Raw genomic sequence first — 11,747 nt, forward strand, 5'->3', positions numbered from 1 at the left:
TAAATAAAGGCATCACTCTAATCAGACTATATTATGAAAATGTTATTTAAAAAAAAGACCCAGGAGGATACAGTTGAGCCCTGCTGGCTGTTCACCTGAGGGATGCCCGCCTGTACCCTGTGGTGACTGCAGCCACGCGCTAATCAGATGAAGCCTTCCTCTTCATTTTTTATTAATGACAAAGTCAGATGCAGATGTCGAGTTTGTGTACAGTGATGAAGTGCTCATTATCACAACTGTCCCCCCTGTTGTGGGGAACAATAAAAGTCCACATCTGTGTCTTGTACGGAGTTGCTGTTAGTCTCTGGTATCCAGGCTACATTGCCTTTAAAAGGAAATATTTATTTCTTTACATAGGAGAAACCTATAAATATAATTTAATCGCCCAGCTCTATTCCTATAAATGCATTAAGAGGGCTTATGAAAATTGCCAGCTTTTCAGGGAGCTGAGTGCTCGTCATTGTTATGACCATTCAGATTTCCTTCGGGATGAAATTAAACTGTGCAGTGAGATTCTGTTGCTCTCTGTCCAGAGTGTTGTTGGAATTAAACATTGCACAGTAGTTGGTGCTTTGGTCTCCTGCAAAGAGCTTCTTCTTGAACCACCAGCACCCTTGATATAGGCAAGGCGCTGTTCCTAAGACATAAGGATTTGTTCACTTCACTAGACTTAAAGCATCTTTTTTTTTTTAAACCCCAAAATTTTGTGGCAGCAACTGTCTGCAAAGAGATGCTGAGTAGCTCCTTTTTGACACAAAAAGCAAACACATAGCAATACCTCTTGTGGCTGCTAGGTGAAAATGGCGTTTGAATAACTGGTGGCATGATAAAGCAAGTCCCATGGGGAAAATCTGTCTCCATTGAAGCCAGAAGGAAGGTTGCTGTTAATGCCTGGAGGTCAAGATTCACCTGATGTCAATCTGCGTGAAGCTGGTATGTGCACATGAAATGAGGAGCAGCCCGTGGGCTCGCTGGGAAGAGGAGAGCCTCCTGCAGAAGGCAGAAGCATCCAGAAATATCCAATGGAAAATGAGCAGAAAGTGGCTATCTAAACTGGAGTTCCGTGCTGAGATACTGTTGTGGAGCTGGGGGTGGCCTCTCAGCTAAAGGAGACATCAATGTGAGCATGGCTGGAGGAAGGCGTGCATGTCAGTAGGGAGAGCTTAAACATCCGCTGCCAGGACATTATTTCGAGGAGGTTGGTTGGTGGATGGTCTGCAAGCAGCCCAGCCACCCGTGCACTTCTTGGGCTGTGGCATTGGTGGAAAAGATGCTGCTGTGGGGACCACCAGGAGTTTGCTCAGGGCCCATCTATCCCAGCTGATGCTCATGGCCATGGGAGGAAGCATCAGGCATGTCAGGGAGGGATGTCAAGAAAATTGGAGTGGCAGGCTGAAAACTTGAACAGAAGTAATTCCCTAAACATTTGCTTTTATTTCTAAAGGCAGATGAGAGCAAGTGTGATGGAGCTCTACCTGTCGCTCTTGCTCCCAGTAAATATCAGTGGGTTACGTGGAGGAGGGTTTAAGAAGCTGTGAGATTTTGTTTGTTTGCTTCGAATAGTGGCTGCAAATCAAATAATATCAATAGGTGATGGCAGCCAGAAAACCCTGAAAGAAATATTGTCCACAAGCCTGAGGTGCATGTTTGTTTTGGGCAAAGCAGTGCCAGACACACAATATATTTAAAGGGCATTCTAAAGCTCTGGGAAATAGCTGGAGGATGGCAAAATAATTTTTGTGTGGAGGGTGAATGAAAACCCAGTGTCTGATCCAGCTAACTCTAACCAGCAGCACCATTTGGCAACGTGCTGGAACTGCTTCTGTGACCAGGGAAAATGTATTCCCAGGTGCAGATTTGAAGATATGCACACGCAGGTATATGTAAGTATGCATATGTCTATATAGATCTGTGTGTGTACATATATATATTTCAAATTATGTATGAGAATTCTCCTATTTTTGACATTTGTATGACATATGATAAATTTTTGAAGTCACTTCCTGGCAGATTTTCAGATTTCCACTTTTTGTTTCTTACAATTCACAGTGGAACAAAGTATTCTCCAGAGTGTGTGAATTCCTCTTCACAGGAAAATTATGAAATATTTTAATTTAGAAAAATCAGTCTGAAATGCCTAGGCTGTTAAGCCATAACTCCAAATTACTCACAGATAAAGGATGTGTTCACTTTCTTCTCTAATTTTTTTTTTTTTTTAGAGACAGAAGGAAAGCTTTTCATCGCCAGCCACTTCCATGCCTGGTGGTTGTATTTCACTGATGTAGCAAAGCTCAGGTGAAAGCTTCTGAAGCTTTCAGTGTGTCAGTGGTATCCACTTCCCCATATTACGATTTACCATACATTGAGAGTTTAGACAGAAAAGGAAGGCAGATGCTGGGAAACGGAAATTCTTTCTAAGCTCTTAATGGGCATGTTCAAAATACCAGTAGAAGGTTCTGACCTGACAACATTTAAAAATTTATTTTGGTGGATGCAAATTCCAGATGAACAATTATCTATCAGTAGATAAGGCATTTGCAGCTAAGAAACATCTGGCAGTTTATACAGACAAAAGTAGCTGCCCTGTTTCACCAATATTTGCTAAGATTTTAGTGCAGTTATTCTGTATGCTGATGACAAAAAAATTATTCCTTAAACTATTCAGAGGCAGAATTTGTTGTGAATGTGATCACTACGTAAAAGTGTTTGAACCATGTATACTCCTCTGGTAGGTAAAACATCATAATTTTTATGAAAACCTGGATAGCTAATAAAGCTATTTTCAGCTAATTCAGAAGGAGAAGAACCTCCTACTGAACTGAAATGATAAGGAAGCACATTATATAAACACCGTGTACTCATAATGGCCAGGTCTTGAACAAGTCATAATGCCTTCCTAAGATGAAATTGATAGAGATAAATGAACTATTGTGTGAAATGAATGTAATTATAAAAAATTTAACCCAGGAAGAGGCCAAGCACCTGCTGAAAAGAATAAGATATTTTTCATATGTGTTACTTGTACGGAAAACCAGACAGAATTAAGAAGAAGGAAAATCAGGCCAAGCAGGAACATGGTTTTCTAGGAGTCTGCTGCTTAATGCCTCCCCTTAGCTGTTACACTGTTTTGAAAATATGTCTTCTTGTAACCTGGGGAACTTAGCGTATAGTTAAAGACCCTTGTACAGGTATCTTACAAAGTAAGCACTCTTCTCTCAAGGCAGGCTTTAGACCCTTTGGCTCTAGGGATTTGATGTGCTGGACACAAACCGCAGCCAGCAATGTATCTTCCTGCAGTGCCTGAGCGTGGTCTGAGCACCAATGACAGAGACATCGGTCACTCCCATGGATGCTCTACACGGCACCCTTGATACTTTGTACTTACAGTATATGTAACTGAAACTTTTGCTACAGATTCCTCCCATCAGGCAGGATTAGTGAGTTTGTTGCTTAATTCTTAGCGAATCCTTTTTGTCTGCACCAAGGCGATAGCATGGGGCCATGAAAGTGTAATTGGAAAAAATCCTCCTACAATCTCAAGATGTTGTCTGTATGATGCATCTAAGTTTCATTTGCCTGGGAACAAGGTCACTTATCATCCTCGTCTTCTATGAAGGAAAGTAATATACTATTGACAAACCAAGGGCCAACATTCAGTTCCAGAGAAAACAATTATTTATTCATGCTAGTATCTCTTATCTCGGCTTGCATTTCTATTTTTAACTTGTGGTTTCGAAAGGAGGAATTGATTATAAGAAGCATCTCTTCTAGTCTGTGTTTTCCTTGAATGCTTTGCAGAATAATGTACTACATACAGCTCGTGCAGGAGGATGCGGGTGGAGGCAGCTGTGCATTTTGCATAGGGCCAGAAAAGGTGTCAAGAGGGGCCAACAAAGTAGGTGAGAACAAGGGGTCCCTGCAAGAAACACGAGCAAAGTCTGAGGAACTTCTGGGCAGTTTAATGTGGAGTTTGGAGCACTGTCACAGATGTGCTGGAAAGAGCTTTCTTCCGTGTTCTGTAAGTAGAGAGGATGAAGGAATGTGGTCTTCACCCTGGCTGGCAGCAAAATACCACAACAGCCGCTTGCTCACCCTCCCCACTCCCAGGGATGGGGAGAGAATTAAAGGGGTGAAGGGAAAACAGACTTGTGGGTTGAGATAAGAACAATTGAATAACCAAACTACAATAATATTGAAAATAATAATGATAATAATGATAATAGTAATAGTTATATAAAAATATACAAATGAGTGATACACAGTAAACTGCTTACCACCTGATGACCAAGGCTCAGCCTGTTCCTGGTTAATGATCCTGAAGCAGGGAGAGTCCAAAACTGCCATCCCGGAAGGGAGACTGAGAGCTGACCAAGAGAGTGAGATGACCCTGAGAGGGAGACCACCCAGAGACAGAGGACCCAGAGAGAGAGAAGATGACCTAGAGCAAGCAAGTACTTCCAGACAGAGCCTCACCTATACACTGGCCATGCCGTGCATGATGTGGAATAGACCATTGGGCAGATTGGGTCTCAATCCTAAACCTAAGGTCAAATCCTGGGCTAGTAACTGGGGCTGTGCTCCCTCCCAGCTTCTCCTGACCCTGGAGACACTGGCACAGAAGAGAAGCTGAAAAGTCCTTGAATGCTGGGTGGCAACTATAAACATCAGTACGGAATCAGCCGCTTTCTCAGCACAAGTCCAAACACAGCCTCACACTAGCTACTGTGAAGAAAGTTAACTCTGTCCCAGCTGAAATCAGGAAAAGAAACTGAGTATTGCTTTTCAAGGCCAATGCATGGCCAACTGACCTGGATGAACCAAGAAGTTTCCAGCAGCAGTGTTGTCCTTTAAAATGTTTTAATCTCAAATTACTTGCTACCTGGCATTTCTCATCAATGAAAAATTGCTCATGAAGAAGGTGATGGGCCCAGCAGGGAGGAAACATGATCACATGGATAAAAAGCAATGGGCAGCTGGACGGGACAGGTGAACTCTAGTTCCCTTGCTTTGTAAAAAATAGCCTTATCTATTGGATGAGCCATGTAGAAAAAGCAATGAAACCAAATTGTGTCAATTACTCTATTAAATTTTATCAAGTCTCATCCTCACTAATTGTGGCTTGGCTTTGAAGCCAGGAAGGCTGAGCATCTGAATATAGAAATCACTTACTATTGCTGCGTCAGAGGAGAATTAAAAACCTCATAAATTTCCTCAAATTATCTTTAAGTTAATGATGATGCCTTTAAGGACTTCTGAGCAATCAATAAAATGAAAATTATAATTATTTTTATTGATTGGTCTATTTTGTTCTCATCCCTCAGAATGAAAAAGTGAAACAAAATGAAATGGTTCTTTTTTACCTCCTAATCTCAGTTGAACATACACTTGCAAATGTGGCTTTCCTAAATAGCAGTAGCAAAAACGAACTCACGTTTTGATTTTAGAACCCACTGGGCTCTATTCAGATGGAAATTTGATTTCCATGGTTTACCCCTTTGAGAGCTGGAGCTGTTTCCATGCCTCAACTGCGATGCAGGCTAATTACAATTTGCGAGCCACACATTTTTCCAGACTGCTCCCATGGCAAATGCTGAATTTTGGCCACATTTCCCCTCATTTCTTCAATTGAATTCTGTATGTGGCTGATATAGCATTGGGGAAATTGTCACCACTAACTTATTATCAGAGCAGGATGCAGCAGAGACTGGCAGAAAGATAAGGGGACTCCGACTGAAGACAGCCCAACGCTGCCAAACGCCAGATTTGTGTGTGTGTCCTGGGTGTGATTTAGTTCCTAATGTATGCAGGGTGACGAGGCAATTTTTCCTGCTATTGTCTTGCTATTCTTCATCCCTATTATTCATTCCATTCACTGGCATGGTCCTCATGTGTTTATAGCGGGCTTTTCTGTCAGTGTTCTGACATTTCGGAAGGATGGTTTGGTTTGCTCTTGCCTTTGGAGTAAGGCTTTATTCGTTACTGTTCTGCACCAATGTACATGGACATGCTCTACTTCCCAGCTAATGCACAAACCTGGAAGGATCTCACCACCTTCCTACCAAAATTCAGGTCGTCTTTGACTATGTCCTTCATCCTCTCACAGGCTGACAGCTCTCTGAGTCTTGGAGAGAGTCAATGCAAAACAGGCTCGAGCACATCGCAGCTCCTGCTGCCGATGCAAAAACCCTTCTCATGCATAATAGCACTTTGGGTGGATTTAAAAATATTAAAATAAAAGGTCAAGAACTAGAAATCGTCGGCAGCCTGCCTGGCCAGTGTGATAAGATAAAGCTGTGTACTCCCAGCTGTGGAAGTGTGACATTAAGTCTAATAGATTTCTAGAAACCAAGTTTATCAGCAATCCTCACTGTTTGTCTCTTCAACATTGGAAAGATACAGTTTCTGTACATATAGTCATAATTATCTTCAAAATTAAAATGCGTAAGTGCCTTCCTCCTACAGAAACAGGATGGTCACAGTTTCAGCCAGTGGTTTCCCTCAGCCATGGTGGTATTTTAGGGGAATCTTGTATGTCTGGTTGTGGAAAACGTCACCCATTGTGTGTCTAGCACTTGAACAAGATCTGTTGATGCCTATTCATGCCATGAAAGAGCAAGGCTTTCAGTTCCCATACATGAAAACCTCCAGATGCGTTTACTATTTTTATTTAGAGAAATTTAGTCCTCATCGCTGTTCTAATGAGTACTAATGTTCCTTTTTTTTTTTTTTTTCTTTTTTCAGTCATCTCTGCTTTGGTTCTCCACAGATCTCTGCTTATTTACCAGAGGTAGTAGAAGTAGTCACAAAAATAGCAAGGTTTCAGGAATCTATAAGGACTGAAGCTGCTTTTTGATATAAAAGAAAATCCAGTTTAGCTGCTATCAGCTGAGTTTTCATTACATTTTCAGCTGCTACCTGCACAATCTTTTAGAATGCAATTACCATAATAAGAAAAAAAACATCTCCATAATTATATGTGCGTAAAGCAAAATGCCTTTCTCTGGCCACACAGCTAGAGCTGCAGATCCAGCTCTGCATGCTTGCAGAGGACGCAGGGGATTAGGGAGACACAGGAATAAACACCAGACAATCACTGCCCCATATGGTGCGTATTATAGGCAGATGCGTTTTGATCAGGATCAGCCGTGCAGAAGGTAAACCCAGTGATCTTGTCTCGTTTACACTGAACTAACTTTGATCACTGTGTAGGTTCATGTGGTTTAAAATTTATGCTCACTTTAAAACGACTCTAAATGTGCTGGGGAGATTTGTGTCCTCAGAAGGCCTCCTGAGCCAAGGAACGAGCTCCGACCCTCTGTGGCTGGTCAGGGTGTGCAGGGGGTTTCCCATGCAGGGATGGGATGGGATGGGGATTTCCTCCACCACAGTTGACCTAGTGCTGGTGCTTTTTACAGGAGGTGTAGCCCTGGCACTTTCTAGTTCTTTAGAAAGCGAATAAAAGAAAATCAGATTTCCAGATGGCGTGTTCTCAACAGATACCACTCTTTCTTCCTTAGATACCGATAACGCTGTACAGTTTCTTCTCAGCAGACAAGATGAATCCTAGTAATTTTTTATTTCCATGGAGCCATTTCCATGCTGAGCTTTCAATTCTACTCCTCCACCTCCTTCTTGCCTGATAACCGTGAGAGTAGACTTTTAGCTTATAAAAGAGAGCTACACCTTTTATTGAAAAAGATGGTTTGAAAAACCAGCATTCCTGAAGGGGGAAATAGCCAGAGCTTAGTTCTTTTTGCTAGAGAATAATTCAACAAAAACTGTTAGATGTATATCACCATCCATAGGTAAACACAAGGCAATTATAGGCAGGCATGCACTATTTCAGGTTTTCTTCCATCTTTATGTTATCGAAAACAGACTCGGTTTTGGGTTCTTACTTGGTAATTGGCTAATAACTATAATTTTCATCTTAAGAAGATATACTAGAAAGCACTGTTCAGAAAAGCCCTATAACATAACAAGTGATCCATTCTTCATTACACTTGATGCCTTCAGTTTACTGCAGTCATTTCATTTGCGATTATGAGCTAAAAAAAGAAACAGCAAAAACCCACTCAAGCAATTTCAGTTTGGAAAGCCATAACACAAATTAGGACACAAAGAAACAGCAGGCAATCAATTTGTCATTTGCCGCTTTATTCTTTAGCAGTTTGCAGTCATTGCGGAGTTGCTTTTGAAACTTGTAAAATTTGATTATGTGAAACCTGGTGAATGTCAGGCTCTGGTCATTTCTGTGTTGTGTCGTTTGAGTTGTTTAGAGAACAGAGCATTTGTAGAGGTAGATCCGTCTGGCATCTGCTAATGTTCTGCGCAAGTACACATCGCTAAAACTTAGTGCGGAAACCCTGGCAGCTCTACTGTTGTTTTCTAGCATTAACCCAGTTCAGAGACGTTTCTCTCCCACTAAAGCAGGCATATGTCTCTTCAGAAGACACACTGTGGACCCACATCTCCAGACCAGTGCAGGAATCAGCTGTGGTCCAATGTGCAAGGCTGACTATTGCGTCTCCTACAGTATCTGCCATGTGGGTGGAATATTATAGAAATAGAATGACATTTTTTCACACCACAGTTTGAATGACACTCCTGTCAGCCCATTAATAAGAAGGGGTTTGCCTGCGATAGACCGGGAGAAGTGGTGGTGCCACATGCTGCTCTGCAGACCTTACACCTGTTCACATTTATTCACAGGTGACCTCAAGAAGGCTTTTCTGTTTTTTATCCTCCACAATGCTTTTCTTTCTGCATTCAGAAATGAGGATCTCATTAACCTTGTCTAGCCTTGATGTCGAATTGAGTTGTACAAATATTGTTTGCAAGCAATGGATGTGCTCAGAGCACAGCCCTGCAGAAGCGCAATGAAAGACAAACTAACAGAAGAGAGGAAGGGCAGTGACTTGTGGGCATCTTGTGTTGGGTTTGGGCTCTGCTGGCAGATTCAATTGGTTTTCCCTGACTTGAAACCAGCTCTGCTATGTGCTGGGGCAATGGTCTGAGCACTTTGGTATCCCATGGCAGACCCCCCTTCTGCTAAAACCACTGTCTTTTGTGTAGTCTATTAACTAGATATTGTTAACTATAAATAAGAACATGACAACTTTGCCAGCTTCCAAAGTTGTTTTTTTCCCTTTTATTTTTCTTTGTACTAATGCATATTCAATTATATTTAAAAAATGCATACTTTCATCATGAAAATCTACAGGTCTAATACCAAAATGTCCTGCTGCCTCATGATATCCCTGCAGATGAGAAGCCAGAGTTCATTTCCCCACCTGAAGCAGATTAGGATGTTAAAATCAGTTTCCTTGCCTCAGCCTCTGCTTGTTGGCTATAATGAGACTGAAACTGTCTCCTTTATTTTTCCTAGGCAAGAGAGTTTCTGGCAGAGGTACTCAGCTGTGGGAGAGGGTTTCCCAGAGAAGACTTCTGAAGGGAGGGAGATAGATGCAAAATCCCTAAAGGACAAGGTTTACCTGCTGTCCCTTGTTCTAGTCTCACCATGGGAATTTAGGCATCTCCCTGCTCAGCTCTGTGGTTGTGGTGGCTCCTGCTCTCCTGCCTCTCTGGTCCATGTGCTGTGCAACAAAGAAAATTGCTCCTTGTGGACTGTCAAAGCTGAACTGCTTTGAGTAAGTGCATTCACTTGTTTTAGAGGTGGGCCAGGTACTTTATTCTGCACTGTTGTGTGAGTAAATGTCCTTACTAGACTTGCCACATGTATTTAAGTAACCTTTATACTTAAAAATCACATTTGTTGTGAATGAAGTTCAGAGTTATCTAGTGATTGAGATAAAGCGTGGTCAAAAATAGCATCATCGTGCCTCCCAAAGAATTTCCCTTACTGCCTGATTCTTAATTAGCTCTGTTTTTTTTTTTTTTTAAAAAAATTGATGTTGAATTGCTTTTTTTGGTGTTTAGGTTAGGGTTTGGGGGTTTTTTTTGGTGGTTTTTTTTGCAGTCTTTGCATTGGCTAGCCTGATTCTGCAGCTGATCATGTTTGGCATGTTTCAGTCTCAGCAGTCCAAAAATCAGGTTTTCATCAACAGAAGTATGCAGCACAAGGCTTATTGTCTCTCATTCAAAGCACATTGCAGACAAGCCTGTGTTTCTGTTTGATGAACACCAAAAGACCCAACATTCAGGCCTGCCAAGGTGAATCACGTTGGGATTGCAGAACTCGGATGCTGCTATTTTTCCCTTTTGTACTTCAGCCCCCACTTTACCCACCTACCTACAACCTAACCTTCTGGCAGGAACCGCATCTCTTTATTTTACCCCACATACTACTTTCAAACATGGTGTGAAAGAAAATCCAGGGTCCACATTTACTGTGAAAATCTTCGCTAGCTATTTTTTAGCCTCTCATTCCTTCTCTATCATGCCACTGTAAAATTATAGGCTAAGGACAAGTTTCATTTCAGCCTTTCTATTATTTGCTGAAATAAGTGTCTGGTGTAAAGGAAAGCACTAAAATCTAGGTTATTTCCTTACAGAACATGTAGATTCAGCAGCATGGTTCAATATTAATAACAACTGAATGGCTAAATCCCTGCAAACTGGGATAAAAGTTTGCTCCTAGGGATCCAGCAAACACACTTAAACCACTGAATTATCTGAATTCTAAAATAGCCTTCCAGCAGTACCACGGGGCCAGGCTGCACTTTGGGTTATTTTGCTGTATCTGGAATTTTGAGGCTATTCCAGAGACAGTCAGGCACAATGAAAAGCAACGTTGGGCAAACATGTGAAGACTCAAGGTATAAAAGGATTAACAGATGCTAATGTTCCACATTTTTCTGCTGCAATAATATAAGTACAGACAGCACCCAGAGCAAAGCAGAGGGGAGAAGAGAGTGCATGCAGGAGGGACAGGAAGACACAGTTATAATAGTGTGCTGTAGTAAATTTTGAAAAAGGCAACTGTTGAACAGATGTTACTGGCACATGGAAAATTTAGGAAGTAGATGATTTGCAATTTACTGGTCCAATGAGGAAAAATGGCTTATTTCAGTCTAAAATTAAACATTTCAGTTTCTCCAGAGAAATATAACCTCTAAAATAAAAAAAGAAAGACTGATAATAATTGAAAGTCAGACTAAACTGCTCTTCAACCTGACATTAAATATATTGGAAACGGGATGCATCGAGTCATTTGATTTGCAAAGATGTTGAAATGAAATATTTCAACTTTAAGAAAAATATGCCTCCTTTTCTCAAGGCTGAATAGTTTCTCACATTCAAAATGAAGCTACGGTAGATCTTGCTGATGTAGAGAAAAGTGTCACCAATGCCATTTCTTTTTGGACAGCCAGATACAAAACACAGGTCTCCTGCAAGACCCCCGTAACATTAGAAGCTGGAGGTTGCACAGCTCCTATTGCTCTGGCGTGAGGAAAGCAATGCATGCACACAGCATCACTATGTAGGAGAATGAAGCATGTTTTGGCATGGCACTTATCCCAAGCCTCATTACCTGGTGTAAAGAGCACAGAGACATTTTGGCATGAGCAATGCTGGAAAGAAGGTCAGCCTACTACTGTTCAACATAATCCTTCTTATCTCTATACTATTGCTCCAGCATCTGCATGGGAACATGAGACGGGGAGACCGCTTTGGTCTCTTGATAGTCCTTCTATCACAGTTGTATTTCCCTGTCCTCTACCTCAAGCGAGGATGTCTAATTCTGATTTATCTCCAATACTGTAGTGATCAGCCACATAAATGAT

General features: G+C 41.5%; 1 protein-coding gene across 1 annotated transcript in view; it reads right to left on the reverse strand.

Annotated features, from left to right (window-relative positions):
• Positions 1 to 6,093, reverse strand: part of LOC104464245 (von Willebrand factor D and EGF domain-containing protein-like) — a gene marked incomplete at its 3' end in the record, with an annotated part of 110,023 nt that extends 103,930 nt beyond the window's left edge. Inside the window, exon 1 of the mRNA XM_010076898.1 lies at positions 6,060 to 6,093. Coding sequence (XP_010075200.1) covers positions 6,060 to 6,093 — 34 coding nt within the window. The remainder of the gene's footprint in view (positions 1 to 6,059) is intronic.
• Positions 6,094 to 11,747: the final 5,654 nt, after the last annotated feature.

The sequence above is a fragment of the Pterocles gutturalis genome, unplaced genomic scaffold (assembly GCF_000699245.1).
Source record: "Pterocles gutturalis isolate BGI_N339 unplaced genomic scaffold, ASM69924v1 scaffold733, whole genome shotgun sequence".
NCBI lineage: Eukaryota > Metazoa > Chordata > Aves > Pterocliformes > Pteroclidae > Pterocles > Pterocles gutturalis.